The sequence below is a fragment of the Hemitrygon akajei genome, chromosome 18 (assembly GCF_048418815.1).
Source record: "Hemitrygon akajei chromosome 18, sHemAka1.3, whole genome shotgun sequence".
Lineage (NCBI taxonomy): Eukaryota > Metazoa > Chordata > Chondrichthyes > Myliobatiformes > Dasyatidae > Hemitrygon > Hemitrygon akajei.
In genome coordinates, this window is record NC_133141.1 from 28,403,679 (window position 1) to 28,421,827 (window position 18,149).

At 41.3% G+C, this 18,149-nt stretch overlaps 2 protein-coding genes across 4 annotated transcripts in view; one reads left to right on the forward strand and one right to left on the reverse strand.

Annotated features, from left to right (window-relative positions):
* LOC140741229 (natural resistance-associated macrophage protein 2-like) overlaps positions 1–18,124 on the reverse strand; it is a 90,601-nt gene extending 72,477 nt beyond the window's left edge. Inside the window, exons 1-3 of one of the 2 annotated variants that reach the window (XM_073071190.1) lie at positions 18,025–18,124; positions 16,181–16,293; positions 16,003–16,054 (exon numbers count right to left, since the gene is read on the reverse strand). The gene's annotated coding sequence lies outside the window, so the exon portion shown is untranslated. The remainder of the gene's footprint in view (positions 1–16,002; positions 16,055–16,180; positions 16,294–18,024) is intronic. The other variant, XM_073071189.1, reaches the window with a different exon arrangement.
* LOC140741227 (uncharacterized) overlaps positions 1–18,149 on the forward strand; it is a 123,034-nt gene that overhangs the window by 13,843 nt on the left and 91,042 nt on the right. For both annotated transcript variants that reach the window (XM_073071188.1, XM_073071187.1), the window contains exon 2: positions 6,697–6,844. In XM_073071188.1, the coding sequence (XP_072927289.1) occupies positions 6,761–6,844 (84 nt within the window). In that variant the 5' untranslated portion in view covers positions 6,697–6,760. The remainder of the gene's footprint in view (positions 1–6,696; positions 6,845–18,149) is intronic.

Below are 18,149 nucleotides of genomic sequence, written 5' to 3' on the forward strand. Positions count from 1 at the left end.
TATACACAGTATATATTCACAGACCTCCAGCCACAATAACACCCCTTCACCACTGCCCTCATTCTTCTATGGCCAAGCCAATATTGCTTCCAATCTACTGAATCCATGGATCCTACATGCCTTAATCTTCTGAACCGGTCAACCAAGATGGTTTGATACATCCTGTAATTGTGAGAGATACTATATAAATGCAGGGTCTCTCTTGTGCAGCACAGAATCCATCCCTTTCCTCTTCATCTGTTGTAATTTAGCATATCTGAATGTATCTGAATGACACAACGTGGGAAATGTATCAAGGAGGGGCTAGAATAAGGGATGACCCAACAATATTAGGGGAGAGGTGGTAATGGCGGACAAACTCAATAAGTATTTTGTGTCAGTCTTCACTGTGGAAGACACCAGCAGTGAGTCCAAAATTCAAGAGTAGAAGAGAGTGTAGTTGCTAGTACTAAGGAACAAATGCTTGGGAAGCTGAAAAGTCTGATGGTAGATAAATCAACTGGACCGGATGGACTACACCCCAGAGTTCTGAAAGAGGTAGCTGAAGAGATTGTGGAGGCACCAGAAGTGATCTGGATTGGTCACAGAGGACTAGAAAATTGCTCTGCTCTTTAAGAAGAGAGGGAGGCAGAAGAAAGAGAATGATAGGCCAGTTAGCCTGACTTCAGTGGTTGGGAAGATGTTGGAGTCAATTAGTAAGGATGAGGTTTCAGGGTACATGGAGGCAGATGTTAAAGTAGGCCAAAGTCAGCATGGTTTCCTTAGGGGAAATCTTGCCTAGCAATCTGTTGAAATTCTTTGAGGAAATAACAAGCAGGATAGGCAAAGTAGAATTAGTGCATGTTGTTTACTTGGATTTTCAGAAGGCCTTTGACAAGGTGCCGCACATGAGGCTGTTTAACAAGATAAGAGCTCATGGTAGATGGATGGGTAGAAGATTGGCTGATTGGCAGGAGGCAAAGAGTGGGAATAAAGGTGATCTTTTCTGGTTGGCTGACAGTAGCTTTTCGCAGGAATTTGGTTGACAGAATCGATGGCTTTGTGACCATGTGTGTGAACAAGACAAAGCTAGGTGGAAGGGCAGGTAATGTTGAGGAAGCATGGCGTCTGCTGAAGGACTTGGACAGATTCGGAGAATGGGCACAGAAGTGGTAGATGGAATATAGTGTTGGGATGTATATGGTCATGCACTTTGGTAGAAGGAATAAAAGCGTAGACTATTTTCTAAACAGGGAGACAATTCAGAAATTGGAGATGCAAAGGGAGTTGAGAGTCCTTGTGCAGGATTCACTAAAGATTAACTTGCAGGTTGAGTCGGTGGTAAGGAAGGCAAATGCAATGCTAGCATTCATTTCGAGAGGCCTAGAATATAAAAGCAAGGATGTAATGTTAAGGCTTTATAAATCATTGGTCAGGCCGCATTTTGAGTATTGTGAGCAGATTTGGGCACCTTATCCAAGAAAGGATGAGCTGGTACTGGAGAAGGTCCAGAGGAGGTTCCTGAGAATGATCCTGGGAATGAAAGAATTAACATATAAGGAGCGATTGATGGCTCTAGGCCTGTACTCGCTGAAGTTTAGCAGAATGAAGGGGATCTCATTGAAACCTATAGAATATTGGAAGGCCTTGATAGAGGGGACATGGAGAGGATGTTCCCAATTGTAGGAGTGTGTAGGACTAGAGGACACAGTCTCAGAATAGACTTTAGAACAGAAATGAGGAGGAATTTCTTTAGCTAGAGGGTTGTGAATTTGTGGAATTCATTGCCACAGATAGCTATGGAGGCCAAGTCATAGGGTATATTTAAGGCGGAAGTTGATAGGGTCTTGATTAGTCAGGGCGTCAAAGGTTACAGGGTGAAGGCAGGAGAATGGGGTTGAGAGGGATAATAAATCAGCCATGATGGAATGGTGGAGCAGACTCGATGGGCTGAATGGCCTAATTCTGCTCCTATGTCTAATGGTCTTAGGGAGTTATTATTATGTAGAGACCAAAGTTGCAATGCATCACATCTGATATGGCAAACAAGGCTGTCATAACAAAAGTAGCAGCAAGGGACTGCCACTGAGAAGCTCTGGCTGTGAAAATTGCAGGGAAATAGTTCTGTAAACCGTCAAAATGAAATCTGGGGGAATGCCAGCTTAGAAGGGAAGCTAAATTTATCTGACTGTGTAGTTTTTAGGAATCTTCCTCATAAAATTACCATCATTTTTCTGGTATAAATAGCAAGTATCTATACCAAAATGTTTACTCCTTCCTCAAAATGAGTATATTTTGGTACGGCTGAGGCATTTGCTTTCCATTGGGGAAAGCAAGTAACAGGAATCGAAATAAAGTGAAAGGATAATCAAACACAGTTGGTAGCTCAGTGTCTGACATTATTCCGATGGCTCCCTGTTAGAGCACAGGTCAGGCAAAGGTGCACCAGTTGACCAGGAGGCCTCCACTCTCCTCTGGATGTTGGTTGTTCCTGCATCTTTGATGGTTCCTTGTATCTCAGTCTCTAGGAACCCTTCCATCCATCCTCATGTGTTTTGCAAAGTAGCTTATTAGGGTGGACTGCTGCTTAAACACACTTTTTTTTTATCGTGTCACACCAGACAGTCAGCCATTCTTGTCTGGCGCGTGGTGTCAGGATTGGTCTCCTTTCGGATTAACCGGGTCACGATATGAACGTTCCTGACTCGGCCCTTGTTTTTTTTTACGAGGCTGAGTGGCCAGCTCGACGCTCAACCCGCCACGGATGGAAAGCGTGCCCGGGGGTGGCCTGACTTGGATTCGAAATCGGGAGCCTTCGCTCTGGAATCTGGTGCTGATGCCACTGTGCCACCAGCCACATTATTTCTCCTCTGTGGCTGTAGCTGAGGAGCATTGTGATGGGTCTACCTCAGCTACAGTGGTTACTCAGACTAATCCTAGGGGTAGAGGTAATCCAATGAGGAATAGTCAAATGATAGAAACATAGAAACCTACAGCACAATACAGGCCCTTCGGCCCACAAAGCTGTGTAGAGCATGTCCCTTCCTTAGAACTCCCTAGGCTTACCCATAGCCCTCTATTTTTCTAAGCTCCATGTACCCATCCAGGAGTTTCTTAAAAGACCCTATCGTTTCCACCTCCACTGCCGCTGCTGGCAGCCCATTCCACACACTCACCACTCTCTGAGTAAAAAACCTACCCCTGACACCCCCTCTGTACCTACTTCCAAATGTGCAAGAAAGCCAAGAGGTACAGGGCAAGGGACGCACCCCGGTTCAGAAGAACAGCATTGTGCATGTCAAAATATGATGAGGTGGCAGACTGGTGAAGCTGCAACACCGGACTACATGTGCACTAAACCGTACATGTGGGGCATCACAGTAGCGCATTGGCTTCCAGTGCCAGCAACGACCCCGGTTCAATTCCTGCCACTGCCTGTAAGGAGTTTGTACGTTCTTCCTGTGACCGCGTGAGTTTCCTCCGGGTGCTCCGGTTTCCTCCCACATTCCAAAGACATATAGTAAGCAGGCTAATTGGTCACATGGGTGTAATTGGGTGGTGCAGGCACATTGGGCGAGAAGGGCCTGTCACTGTGCTGAATCTCTAGATAAAATAATGTACAACACTAACACACATATGTAGGGAACAGTACATGCTTGATACAATCCCTGGAGCACAGGAGAATGTCAGAGGGTGGCAAATCTCTAGAATTCTCACGCCTGGAGGGTGGTGGAGCGTATTGAACGGTGAGATAGGAGCGAAGGGCTGAGTGGCCCACTCCTACTTCTACTTTCTTGTGTGACCACCACACTCTTCCAATCTCTGCACATCCGCCTCACACTCACTGTCACTTTCACCCTTACTTTCCCTCCGGACGTCAGCCATTTACCTTCCTTGAGCATCTCAGTGGATTCATGAAGTCACTCCCATTGGAACAGGCTGCACGTGACCTGAGAGGGGGCTTCTAGTAGACAAGATGGAGCCCACCTATTCACACCACCCCCATCGATAGGTACAGTAGCATCACAAATAGGGTCAAGGTCGAGGGCCTTTATGACTGGTAATAGTGGGAGCAATGGCACAGAATTTCTTTGCACTTTGTCTGTCGGACATCTCCCTCAAACCTGCCCAGTGTCGGTAACCAAGCCTTCTGGTTGAGCTGTTCCCTCAGTGAGGGGCACTGCCCGGTATCCATTCTCCTGCACCTTCACCTCCTCCTTTTAGAGAGATACAGCACAGAAACAGGCCCTTCAGCCCATTGAGACCATGCCGACCATCAACCACCTGCTTACACCATTTCTACACTGATTTTATTCTCCCCACATTCCCATCAACTAACCCCCCCCCCCCAGATTCTACCCCTCACGTAGATACTAAAGTGGCCAATTAACTCAGAGCATATGGGAGGAAACCAGAAATTCACCTGCAAATTAACCGTTAGGGAATATTGCACAAGGACTCCCAAGTCCCTTGGCACCTCAGATTTTGAAGTTCTCACCATTTAGAAAATAGTCTATGCTTTTATTTCTTCTACCAAAATGCATGGCCATGCATTTCCTGACATTGTATTCTATCTGCCACTTACTTGCCCATTCTCCTAATGTATCTAAGTCCTTCTGTAGCCTCTCTTCTTCCTCAACACTATCTGTCCCTCAACCTATCGTCGTATCGCCAACAAACTTGGCCAAAAACCATCAATTCCATCATCTAAATCATTAACATAAAACACAAAAAGAAACAGTCCTAACACAGAACCCCTGTGGAACACGACTGAGCCACTGGCAGCCAACCAGAAAAGGCTCCCTTTATTCCAACTCTTTGCCTCCTACCAGTCAGCCATGCTGGTGTCTTTCCTATAATACCATGGGCTCTTATCTTGTTAAGCAGCCTCATGCATGGCACCTTTTCTCTTTCAATATTTTTATTAGTTTCTGCATAAAGGAATACAGAGTACAAGAAGATATATATTATAAGTCAAAAAAAGTACCAAATATATTGTATTAAAAGTACAGTTACAAAACCCTGTATTCATAAAAATTAAATTAAATCATAATATTGAAATATAATAATTTTGTTGTACAGAAAAAAATCTAAACCAAAGTCAGAGCTGTTAGGAAAAGTAAGAAAAAAAAAGACCCTTATATAATAAAATATATTATTAGCCACATCCGTACTTTACAACAAATCAAAGGTTTTGAAAATAACTCAAAAAATGGTCCCCACAATGTATAGAAGTCTTGGCTAGATTCAAAAACTGAACATCAGATCTTCTCTAAATTTAAGCATGACACCTTGTCGAAGGCCTTCTGAAAATCCAAGGACATAATATCCAACAACTCTCCTTTGTCTATACTCCTTGTTATTTCTTCAAAGAATTCCAATAGATTTGCCAGGCCAGATTTTCCCTTGAGGAAACCATGTTGACTTCAGCCTGTTTTATCATGTGCCTGCAAGTATCCCAAAACCACATCCTTCACAATTGACTCTTTAGGATGTAGCTATCCTGTGCCTTCCGAGTAGCTCCCTGAAATTCCAGCTATTGCTGCTCTGCTGTCATCCTTGCCAGTGTTCTTTTCCAATCGATTTTGGCCAAATCCTCTCTCATTCCCTTTACTCCACTGTAATACTGATACATCTGACTTTAGCTTCTCCTTCTCGTTTCAGGGTGAATTCTATCATATTATGATATGATAGGTTCATTTTACCTCAAGTTTGCTAATCAATTCTTGTTCATTGCACAGCACCCAACCCAGAATAGCTGAAGCCCTAGTGGGCTCAACCAGGAGCTGTTCTAAGAAAACATCTCGTAAGCATTCTAGAAACTCCCCCCCTTGTGATCCAGCACCAACCTGATTTTCCCAGTCTACCCCTATGACTATTCTAACATTGCCTTTTTGCCATGCATTTTCGATCTCACGTTCTAATTTGTAGACCACATCTTTGCTACTCTTTGGAGCATTTGGAGCTCTGTATAGTACACAACTCCCATCATGGTCATTTTGCCCTTGTAGTTCCTTAACTCTACTCACAAGGATTCTACACCTTCTGATCATATGTCACCTTTCTCTAATGATTTAATTTCATTTTTTTTTACCAACAGAGCCACTCTATCCTCCTGTCTACCCGTCAGTCCTTTTGATACAATGTGTTTACTTGGACATTCAGCTCCGAGCTATAATCTTCTTGCAGCCATGATTCACCGATGCCACAACATCATACCTGCCAATCTCTAACTACACTATAAGATTATCTACCTTATTCTGTGTACTGCGAGCATTCAAATATAACAGCTTCAGTCCTGCATTCATCACCCTTTTCAATTTTGTCCCCCTTTTACATTGCAGCTCACCCCACTGACCGCAATTTTGCTCTATCATCAGTGTCTCCTTGCTATCAGTCTCACTACACACTATCTCTGGTTGCAAACCAGCTACCCTTTTCTCAACCCTTTCACTTTGGTTCTCATCTCCCTCCCAAATTAGTTTTAATAAGTTGGTGTTGTGAATATGGAGAGAGTAAAGAGGATTTGTGTCAGATTGGTGCAACTGGCTGATTGACAGTCAGCACGGATTCTGTGGGCAGAAGGTCTACCTCACTCTATGTTTGCCCCCTTTGGAAGGGAAGCAGAAAATATGTATTTTTACCAGTTATTATCTATGATCTGTAACGGATGTAGAGCACGATGGGTATTTAAATATTTCACTTCCTCACAAGCAGAGACTCGAGCAGGGGCAACCTGACACAAGCCACAGACAGACCGAGCGTCAGAGTTGGAAGTGCAATGGCGGAGACTTCAAGTAAAACTGGAGGGGCTGGACTGTTTGCCAAGAATGTGCAGAAGAGGTTCATGAGAGCCCAAGAAATGGTAACAAATCCTTTTCCTGACATTTAAGATAAGACTGTTTAGAACTTGACGCATTATTCTTTGTTGGGATTCTAACCTTTGTGAGGGGTTTGAAAGCCTTTCAATATTGCCTCAGGTATATGCCTTGCTCTGGATTCTTTAACCATGTACCTGTTCCCATTTGCTAGCTGATTTAGTGCAAAGGACAATTATCAGATTAGAATTTCACTTTGATTGACCACAGGCTAGAGGGACCATCCCGAGGTGCAAAACTGTATCCAAAATGTAGCGCATTATAAATAAGCACATTGCTTTTGTCCTGGAGCGACACTACAATCTGTTTGTTTCACAAGTTTTGGGTTTGTTACCGTGGATGTTCCAATGTGAATTTTTGCGGTCAGCTTCAAGTCAAGAAAAGTTATTTTTATAACTTCATTTCTGTGGAGCTTCTAGTGTTGGCTAAACCCGCCCAGCCCCCGCACACCCCCCCCCCCCCCCATTTTCAGTAAGGCAGGGAGGGGCTTTTTTTCTGTCTGAAGGCTGCTTTCTGCTTGGTTCTCCACTCTCGGTTAAGGAAGGGTGATGCGTACCAGACACAAAAGGCTTGCAGAAGTGGGTGCATCCTGTGGTCAGAGCGAAGTCACAGGATGTTTGCTGGCTGCTGGTTGCATGAGTCCTGAGCTCGTAACAGCATTGCAGCGCCCGCTACAGGTGCCCAGCAAGCTGCCTGCACGGTTCAGCTGCTGCAGGTCCTCTCCAGCCTCTTCCACTTTCAACTTTAGCTGTAAGACAGGCGCATAAAGCAGAGGCCTTTCTCCAGGCTGGGAAATATTGTGTTGGCCTTCCTGCTAGCTCTAAGTGTGTGTGTGTGACAGCCCCAGACTGCGCCCCGCTGTAATAGATAGATAGATAGATAGATACTTTATTCATCCCCATGGGGAAATTCAACATTTTTTCCAATGTCCCATACACTTGTTGTAGCAAAAACTCATTACATACAATACTTAACTCAGTAATAATATGATATGCATCTAAATCACTAACTCAAAAAGCATTAATAATAGCTTTAAAAAAAAAGTTCTTAAGTCCTGGCAGTTGAATTGTAAAGCCTAATGGCATTGGGGAGTATTGACCTCTTCATCCTGTCTGAGGAGCATTGCATCGACAGTAACCTGTCGCTGAAACTGCTTCTCTGTCTCTGGATGGTGCTATGTAGAGGATGTTCAGGGTTTTCCATAATTGACCGTAGCCTACTCAGCGCCCTTCGCTCAGCTACCGATGTTAAACTCTCCAGTACTTTGCCCACGACAGAGCCCGCCTTCCTTATCAGCTTATTAAGACGTGAGGCGTCCTTCTTCTTAATGCTTCCTCCCCAACACGCCACCACAAAGAAGAGGGCGCTCTCAACAACTGACCTATAGAACATCTTCAGCATCTCACTGCAGACATTGAATGACGCCAACCTTCTAAGGAAGTACAGTCGACTCTGTGCCTTCCTGCACAAGGCATCTGTGTTGGCAGTCCAGTCTAGCTTCTCGTCCAACTGTACTCCCAGATACTTGTAGGTCTTAACCTGCTCCACACATTCTCCATTAATGATCACTGGCTCCATATGAGGCCTAGATCTCCTAAAGTCCACCACCATCTCCTTGGTCTTGGTGACATTGAGACGCAGGTAGTTTGAGTTGCACCATATCACAAAGTCCTGTATCAGTTTCCTATACTCCTCCTCCTGTCCATTCCTGACACACCCCACTATGACTGAATGCTTCCCTAGTACAATAAGATGAACTTTTTGACTCACAATCTACCTCCCTGTGGTCTTGCACCTTACTGCCCACCTGCACCGCACTTTCTCTGTGACTGTGACGCTTTATTCTGCATTCTGTTATTGTTTTACCTTGTTCTACCTCAATGCACTGTGTAATGATCTGATCTGTATGAACAGTATGGAAGACAAGCTTTTCACTGTATCTCAGTACATGTGACAGTAGTTAACCGATTCTGATAATTCCAGGCTGATGGATGTGTCTCAGGCACTGTGATTCCCAATTCAGGAAGCACTACGGAGTCATTCAGCTCTCGTGAACGTGCTTGGTAAATCTCCGAATCAGTCAGCCGGCATGGAAACAGGCCACTTAGCCCATAGCCCTCTGTACCTGGGTGAGACGAGTGTTCACATGGATACTGATTAAATGCTGTCCGTGACTCTCTCCAGTGCTGTATTCCAGAGACTCACCACTCTCTGGGTGAAGAAGCTCCCCCTCAGAACCCCTCTAAATCTCTCCCCCATCACCCTAAATCTGGGCAGGGGGAAGATGTGAGAGTTCTAGGAGACCTCCGGTTTCCCTGATCACTGCATCGTACTGCAGCTCCTGACAGACTGTGTTAGGGTACTGGAGCTGCGGATCGATAAACTTCAGCTCATACGGGAGAACGAGGAGGTTCCACAGGGAAGTAGTCACACCTAAGTTGCAGGAGGCAAGTAGCTGGGTGACTGTCAGGACAGGGAATGGGGATAGGCAGACAGCGCAGAGTAACCCGTGGCCATTCCACACAATTATAACTATATTGCTTTTGACACTGTTATTGGGATTCCATAGTTCGGAGAGCAGACAGGAGATCCTGTGCATGTGAAAGAGACACCCTATGGTATGTTGCCTTCCAGATGCCAGGGTCAGGGACATCTCAGATCGGGTTCACAGCATTGTAAACGGGGAAAGGGAGCAGCCAGAAGTTGTGGTAATTATTGGTATCAATGACATGGGTAGGAAAGGGGATGAGGTCCTGAAGAGAGACTATAAGGAGCTAGGTAGGAATCTGTAAAACAAGACCCCAAGTGTAGTAATTTCTGGATTGCTGCCTGTGCTAAGCACTGGTGAGGGTAAGAACAGGATGATCTGGCAGATGAGTGTGTGGCTGAGGAATTGGTGCAGGGGGCAGGGCTTCAGATTTGTGGATCATTGGGATCTCTTCTGGGAAAGGTATGATCTGTACAAAAAGGATGGGTTCACCAGTACTTGAGAGAGGACCAAGACCCTTGCAGGCAGGTTTGCTATGGCTGTTGGGGAGTGTTCAAACTAGTTTGTCAGGGGAATGGTCAGAGGAGAGAGCAGTTGGTACAACAGTAGACGCAGTGTGTAAGGAGACTGAGGAATGATAGGCAGTTAATAGGGCATGACTGCAGTCAGTAGGATGGGTTGAAGTGTGTCTATTTTAATACAAGAGGTATCAGGAACAAGGGTAATTAACTGAGAGGGTTCAACAGTACACGGAACTACTACATAGAGGGTTAGTACATGGAAATACGATGTTACGGCCATTACGAAGATTTGGCTGTCACAAGGACAGGAATAGCGGCTGGGATTTAGATGTTTCAAAGGAGAAATGGAGGGAGGTAAAAGAGATGGGCAATTGGCATTGCTAATCAGGGATAGTAACACAATTGCAGAAAGGGAGGATGTTGTGGAGGAATTGTCTCCTGAGTGAATGTGCGTGGAAGTCAGAAACAGGAGTAAAAAATCTATTGGGAGTATGCTATAAACCTCCACAACCACCCCCCCCCCCCCCCCACCCCACATAGCAACAGACAGAGGGACGGACCGGGAGGCAGATTTTGGAAAGGTGGAAAATAACAGGGTTTTGTCATGGGGGATTTCAACTTCCCTAATATTGATTGGCACCCCCTTGGTACAAATAAGGTATAGATGGAGCCGAATTTGACAGGTGTGTCCAGAAAAGATTCCTGATACAATACGTAGAAAGGCTGACTATAGAAGAGGCTATTCTCGATCTGATGCTAGGCAATGGACCAGGTCAGGTGTCAGATCTCTCAGTGGGTGAGCATTTCAGAGAGAGTGACCACAACTCTTTAATCTTTACCATAACCTTGGAGAGGGATAGGAGCAGACTATGTGGGAAAGTATTTAATTGGGGGGGGGGTGGAATTATGATGCTATTAGGCAGGAACTTGGTAGCGTAAATTGGGAACGGGTGTACTCAGGAAAACGCATAATGGAAATGTGAAGGTTTTTTAGGGAGCACTTGTCTCATTGAATCAGGGAAAGGATGGTAAGGTGAAGCAACCATGGTTGAAAAGAGATTGGACATCGAGTCAAGAGGAAGAGTGACGCTTACTTGAGGTTTAGGAAGCAAGGATCAGACAGGGCTGTACCTTCGGCAATGATCTTTGTGTCCTCACTGGCCACAGGTGTAGTACCTGATGGAGGATGGCAAATGATGTTCCTTTGTTCAAGAAAGGGATCTGCTGTGAGACCCTGCCCTTTGTGATTTTTATAAATGACTTGGATGATGAAGTGGAAGGATCAGTTAGTAAGTTTGCAGATGACACAAAGGTTGGTGGTGTTGTGGACAGTGTAGAAGGTTGTCATAGGTTACAACGGGACATTGGCAGGATGCAGAGCTGGACTGAGAAATAGCAAATGGAATTCAATCTGGAAACGTGTGAAGTGGTTCACTTTGGAAGGTCGAATTTGAAGGCAGAATACAGGTTTAATTGCAGGATTTTTAACAGTGTAGAGGAACAGAGGGATCTTTCAGTTCACATTTATCGATCCCTCAAATTTGCTGCACGAGTTGACAGGGTTGTTCAAAACGAGTATAGTGTGTTGGCCTTCATTCAACGGGGGATAGAGTTCAAGAGCTGCGAGGTAATATTGCAGCTCTATAAAACTCTGGTTAGACCACACTAGGAGTATTGTGTTCAGTTCCAGTCACCTCATTACGGGAGGTATATGAAAGCTTTAGAGAGGGTGCAGAGGAGATTTGCCTGGATTGTAGAGCATGTGTCATAAGGATATGTTGAGTGAGCCTTGGCTTTTCTCTTTAAAATGAAGGAGGATGAAACTTGAGTTGACAGAGCTGTACAAGATGATGAGATATAGATCAAGTGGATTGCCAGATAGTCCTTTCCATGCAGAAATAGCTAATACAAGGGGACATAATTTAAAGTTGATTGGAGGAAAACACAGAGGTAAGTTTTACAGAGAGTGGTGAGTGTGTGGAACATTCTGCCAGAGGTGGTGGTAGAGGCAGATACATTCGGGGCATTTAAGAAACTCTTAAATAGGCACATGGATGATAGAAAAATGGAGGTCTATGTAGGAGGGAAGGGTTAGATTGACCTTGGAGTAGGTTAAAAGATTGGCACAACATTGTGGGCAGATGGTCCTGTGTGCTGCGATGTTTGATGTTCTATGTCCTCTCTGTGATGTGGGGAAATGTTTCCTGCAGTCTATCTATACCCCTCTTAATGTTATCTGTCTCAGTCCTGTCCCATCTAAACCTCCTCCACTTCAGGGAGAACAGACCCAGTCTCTCCTGATAACTGAAACACTCTGATCAGAGCCCTGCTGGCAGTCGATGGGGTAACAGCTTTTTAAATTTGCTCCTACCTTTTTATTTCCTACCATTTTTTGTAACCTTATTATAAATTTTAATATTGCTCTAATATGTCTTTGAGAAAGACTAAAGCCTCTGCAAAAGAAAAAGAAGACTCTCCAACTACTTTGGAATTAATTGGAGAGTTCCTTAAAAAGCAAACAACAGAACTCTCTGAGGAACTTCAACATCTTAATTTTAAGTTGGACACTATTCAACAAACTTCAATCAAACATGAAAAGCGAATTAAAGAGAATAAAGAAGCTTTGTCGTTACTGGAAGCGGACTTAGAAGACATGAGTAAGCTTTGCAAAAAATTATCATTATCTAATGAAAAATTAACAAAGAACCTGGAAAGCAAAAGCAGAAGGAACAATCTACGTATTTTGGGTCTTGAAGAATCAATTGAAGGTGCCCACCCCACGGAGTTCTTTGCAAGCTTTTTGAAGCAGCTATTCCCTGATTTATTGCCATCCGTGCCTGAGTTGGACCGCGTACATTGATCACTGCTTCCCAAACCAAAGGCAGGAGAGCCTCCCATGTCGGTCATTTTATGTTTTCATGAATTTCACACTAAGGAGCTTTTAATCCGACATACCCATTGAGTTGGAACGATTGATTTCAACAGGAAGATAATTAGATTTGTGGAAGATTATGCACCGGAGGTTATGGCTAAATATGTCAAGTATAAAGAGGTCATGTCGATGCTTTATAAGAAAGGGTTTAAGCCCTCCCTTTGTTTCCCTGCACGTCTTAGAATCATTTTGAAAAATGGTGAGCAGCAGTGGCTGGGATCTGTTGAACACGCACAGAAGTTTTTGGAAGCAGAAGATTAATTGTGTTATATCTCTTACAAGAGCAATTATCTTTTAAACGTTGGATGGAATAAGGTTTTAATAAACTTACATTTTGACCGTTTATATATCTTGTTTTTTGATATTTTCTTTGATTTTTTTACTATTTTATTCTTTTTTGTGAGGTTTTTCTATATATATTTCTTTTGAAATTGTTAAAATGAATCCTCTTATGTTTTGGATTTTTGATCTAAGTTTTTTCTCTGTTTTGTCTGGGTAGGAACATAACAACCTTGAATGTTTTTAGAGTTTTGCCAGCAGGATTTCTTGGGGAGGGTTGTCTTTAGGGTTAGCATGCTGGCTGTCCTTTGGCCTTGGGAGGAGTAGGGGGTGGGGTTTCTTTTGTTTCTGGAAGCTGGGTTAGGCTACCATCCAAATTTTCTGTTTGAGTACCTTATTCTATGGTCTGTCTTTTGGATCTAATACTTTATGCTCAGATCTCTTAAACTCTTCTGTTAATTAGATTTTAAAATGGAGTGAAATATTAATTTATTTAGTTTTAATGTGAAAGGGCTAAATCATCCTGTGAGATGGAATAAGATCTTTGCTTATATTAAAAAGTTAAGGGCCCCCATTCTTTTTCTACAAGAAACGCATGTACGTAGCTGTGATAATGCACACCTTTTTAATCGGTGGAGGGATCTACAATTTCATTCTTCATTCAGAGCAAAATCTCGAGGAGTCTCGACTTTTATAGATAATACAATTTCTTTTGTTCAACATAAAGTTGTTTCTGGCCCTAATGGGCGATTTGTCATAGTGTCAGGGAAACTAGACAATAAATTAATTGTATTGGCTAATGTGGATGACCCAATGTGCCCCCAATGTGGATGACCCAGGATTTTTTGAGTGTTTCTTTTCATTCTTGCCAGAGTTGAGTTTTTATTCTTTAGTGGTGGGAGGAGATTTTAATTGTTGTCTAGACCCAGTGTTATATCGTTCTTCTCTTAAATTAACCACAGCTAATAAATCAGCTTTATTTATTCAATCCTTTCTAATGAAATGTGATATTGTTGATGTCTGGCATTTTCTTCACCCAGCAGAAAGGGAGTATTTATTCTTCTCTCATGTCCATCATTCCTATACTGGGATTGATTATTTTTTTAATTGATAGTCAAATGATTCCATTAGTTCAATCCGTTGAATATAAAGAAATAGCTGTGTCAGACCACTCTCCTGTATTTCTATCTTTAACTCTTCCTGGATTCACTCATATGAACAGATCCTGGTGTTCTAATTCAACTCTATTATCTGATAAGGACTTTATAACATTTCTGAAGAATCAAATTACTCTTTTTTTTTGAAGAAAATGCATTGGAAGAGACTTCTGGTGTTATCATTTGGGACATTTTTAAGGCATATACCAGAGGACAAATTATCACTCATACTGCATATGATAAGAAAAAAAGCTACTAAAGAGAGAACTGATTTAGTTAATCAATTAAAACAATTGGACCAGAAATATGCTTTGGCACCAGACCCTGAACTATACAAAAGACATATTGAAATTAAAACTAAATATGATCTTCTTATAATATATCCAATTGAAAGCCAACTTTTAAAAGATAGAAGCCAATTCTATATACATGGAGAAAAAACTGGTAAACTATTGGCTAATCAGTTGAAGACCTTTACAGATAAACATCAAATTAAAGAAATTTGTAAAACCAATGGTGATATGACAACTGACCATTTTGAAATAAATGACACTTTTAGAGAATTTTATTCTAAATTGTATAGTTCTGATTCTGTTAAAGATAATACTGCAATGAACAAATTTTTAGACCAATTAAATATTCCAGTTGGATCAACTTATTTTTCAGGAGGAAATCACTGAGGCTATACGTTCATTGCATTCTGGGAAATCTCCAGGACCTGACGGATGCTCTGGAGAATTTTATAAGGCTTTTTCTTCATTGGTTATACCTTATTTATGTTCTACCCTTACTGAGTCCTTCAGGGTCAGTAGGTTGCCACAGTCTTTTTATGAAGTTTCCATTTTGCTTATTCTTAAAAAGAATAAAAATCCCACTCAATGCTCTTCATATAGACCAATCTCTTTACTCAATGTTGATGCTAAGATCCTATCTAAAGTTTTGGCCTGTAGACTCGAAAATATTATACCTTCTATAATATCTGATCATCAGACAGGATTTATTAAAAATCAATATTCTCATTTTAATATACAGTGACTGTTAAATGTTATCCATTCTCCATCCAAGGAAATATCGGAATGTGTGATTTCTCTGGATGCAGAGAAGGCTTTTGATCGAGTTGAACGGAATTACCTATTTAAAACCTTAGAAACATTTAATTTGGGGCCCAGTTTTATCCATTGGATTAAATTATTTTATTTATCTCCCTCTGCTCGGGTCCTTATTAATTTTCAGATTTCTAAACCAATTAAACTCCAATGTGGAACCAGACAAGGATGTCCGCTCAGTCCATTGCTTTTTGATTTGGTATTAGAACCTTTAGCAATTGCCTTTCGAGAGTCTAAAGATATCACCGGTATCTTAATGAAAGGTACTATTCATAAAGTCTCGCTTTATGCTGATGACCTATTGCTTTTCATATCTAATGTTACTACTTCTTTACCCTCTATGTTTCGTTTACTGACTAATTTTAGTCACTTTTCAGGATATAAATTGAATTTACACTAGAGTGAATTGTTTCCTTTAAACAATTTGATACTAACCGATATTAACCTTCCTTTTAAAATTGTAAGAAAACAATTTACATACTTGGGTGTAACAATCACTAAGAATTACAAAGATCTATTCAAAGAAAGTTTTTTAACCTTAATGAATTATGTGAAAAAGGCACTTTCTAATTGGTCGCCTCTCTCTTTATCATTGATTGGTGGAATTAATTCTATTGAAATGAATATTTTACCTAAATTTACACACCACTTTCAAGCCGTACCTGTTTTTATTCCTAAGTCTTTTTTTTATTCTTTAGGTTCGATTCTTTCTTCCTATATATGGAAGAACAGAAAACCCTGATTAGATAAAACCCACCTTCAAAAAAGCAAAAAGAATGGTGGCCTTGCTTGACCCAATTTTAGGTTATATTATTGGGCAATTAACATACGAAATCTTACCTTCCGGTTATATTATATTAATCGTGAAGATTGTCCAATATGGGCCTTTTTGGAAGCCAATTCTGTTACGAAATTTTCTAATATTTCTCTTCTTGGATCCTCTCTTCCTTTATCTGTAAATAAATTAATTGACAGTTTGGTGGTTAAACACACTTTGAGGATCTGGCTACAGTTTAGAAAACATTTCAGTTTTATTGAGATTTTCTCTTTCCAGTCCTATTTTTTCTAATTTTTTTTAAACCATCTACGGCCGATCTGTTTTTTAGAGAATGGGATAGATTAGGCATTAAACGATTTCAGGATCTATTTGTTGGGCTTTTAGTGAAATATAACCTATCAAATACCCACTTTTTTCGATATCTACACATTAGAGATTTTTTAAGATCTAAACTACATTTCCTACTAGCCTGGATAAGAACATAATAGATTTAATTTTTAATTTGAAACCTTTTAAAAATGGCTCAATATCTTATATTTATGGTCTGTTGTCGGGATTGAGAATGGCTCCTTTAGATAAAATTTAAAAAGGTTGGGAAAAGGATTTATAAACTTCATTATCTGATGAGACCTGGAGGGTTATTTTCAAAATGGTTAATTCTTCATCATTACGTGCTCGTCATTCCCTCCTACAATTTAAAGTAGTACATAGGGCTCATATGTCTAAAAACAAGCTCTCTCGTTATATTGCAGATATATCTCCTTACTGTGACAGATGTAATAATGGAGAGCCTTCATTAATTCACATGTTTTGGTTATGTTCGAGCCTTGAAAAATATTGGGAAGATGTATTTCAAACTTTTTCTGTACTTTATAAAGTTAGTTTTAAGCCCAATCCTTTGACTGCCTTATTTGGTATTGTTGAGGAAAGAGCTATAATTTTGGAGCCTTCTCATTCGCGGGTACTGGCTTCTATTTCTCTTATGTCTAGGAGGGCGATCTTGTTTAAATGGAAGGAGGTTGCCCCCCCCCCCCACACATGCTCAATGGTTATGCGATGTTATGTCATGTTTAAATCTAGAGAAGATTCGTTGTTCGATTTCTGATTCTAACCAAGATTTTCAAACGTTATGGGGACCCTTTCTGAACTATTTTAAAAATCTTTGAATTGTTACTAAAATATAGATCTGGGCTATTATTATAAAACACTATAAGGTAAAGTACTCTTTTTTTCTTTTGTTTTTTAACCAATCAGCTTTGTCTTAGTAGGGGTGCCGATTTTTTTTATAATATAGTTAACCATACCATATAGTATTTCATCATTCAATTTATTTTATTTGATTGATCATCAATGTGGGATACCATGATTGTATCAGTGTGATTTATATACAGTGCATTTTGTGCTATCTTATTTTGATTTATAATAAGTATCTTTATGAATTCTGTATTTGTGTATATGAAACTTAATAAAAATGTTGCAAAAAGAAAGAAAGAAACACTCTACCCAAGCAACATCCTTGTGAATCTCCTCACCCTGTGCAGTGTAGTCACCTTTTTCCTCTAGTGTGGTGACCAGCTGTGGCCTAACTAGCATTTTATAAAGTTTTACCAAGAACTCCCTGTCCTGGTACTGCATTGTCTTCCTGTGCTCCCACCTACAGGGATACTCGAGTGTGTACTGAAGGTCATGTAAACTATACAACCTACATTGTCCTAATCAATGCATTTTTGTAATGCCCAATAGACAGTGCACACAGCAGACAATTCACCTGGCAGACAGTGCCTTTCCAACAGACAGTGCCCTGTGGGCATTGTCCCTGATGGCAATGTCCATCACATCACGCTCAATGGACTTGCTTTGGAATGCTAACTCAGATAATAGTTATGATATATAGTTATGAACTTACCTCTTGCTGAGCCTGTGTGTCTGTAGTTTAAACCTCACTGTATAATCACCTCAGCTTCACTATATTAGATGCAATTACCAACTGTTGGTTTGATCATTCAGCCTCCCCTTTTAACTGATCATTTT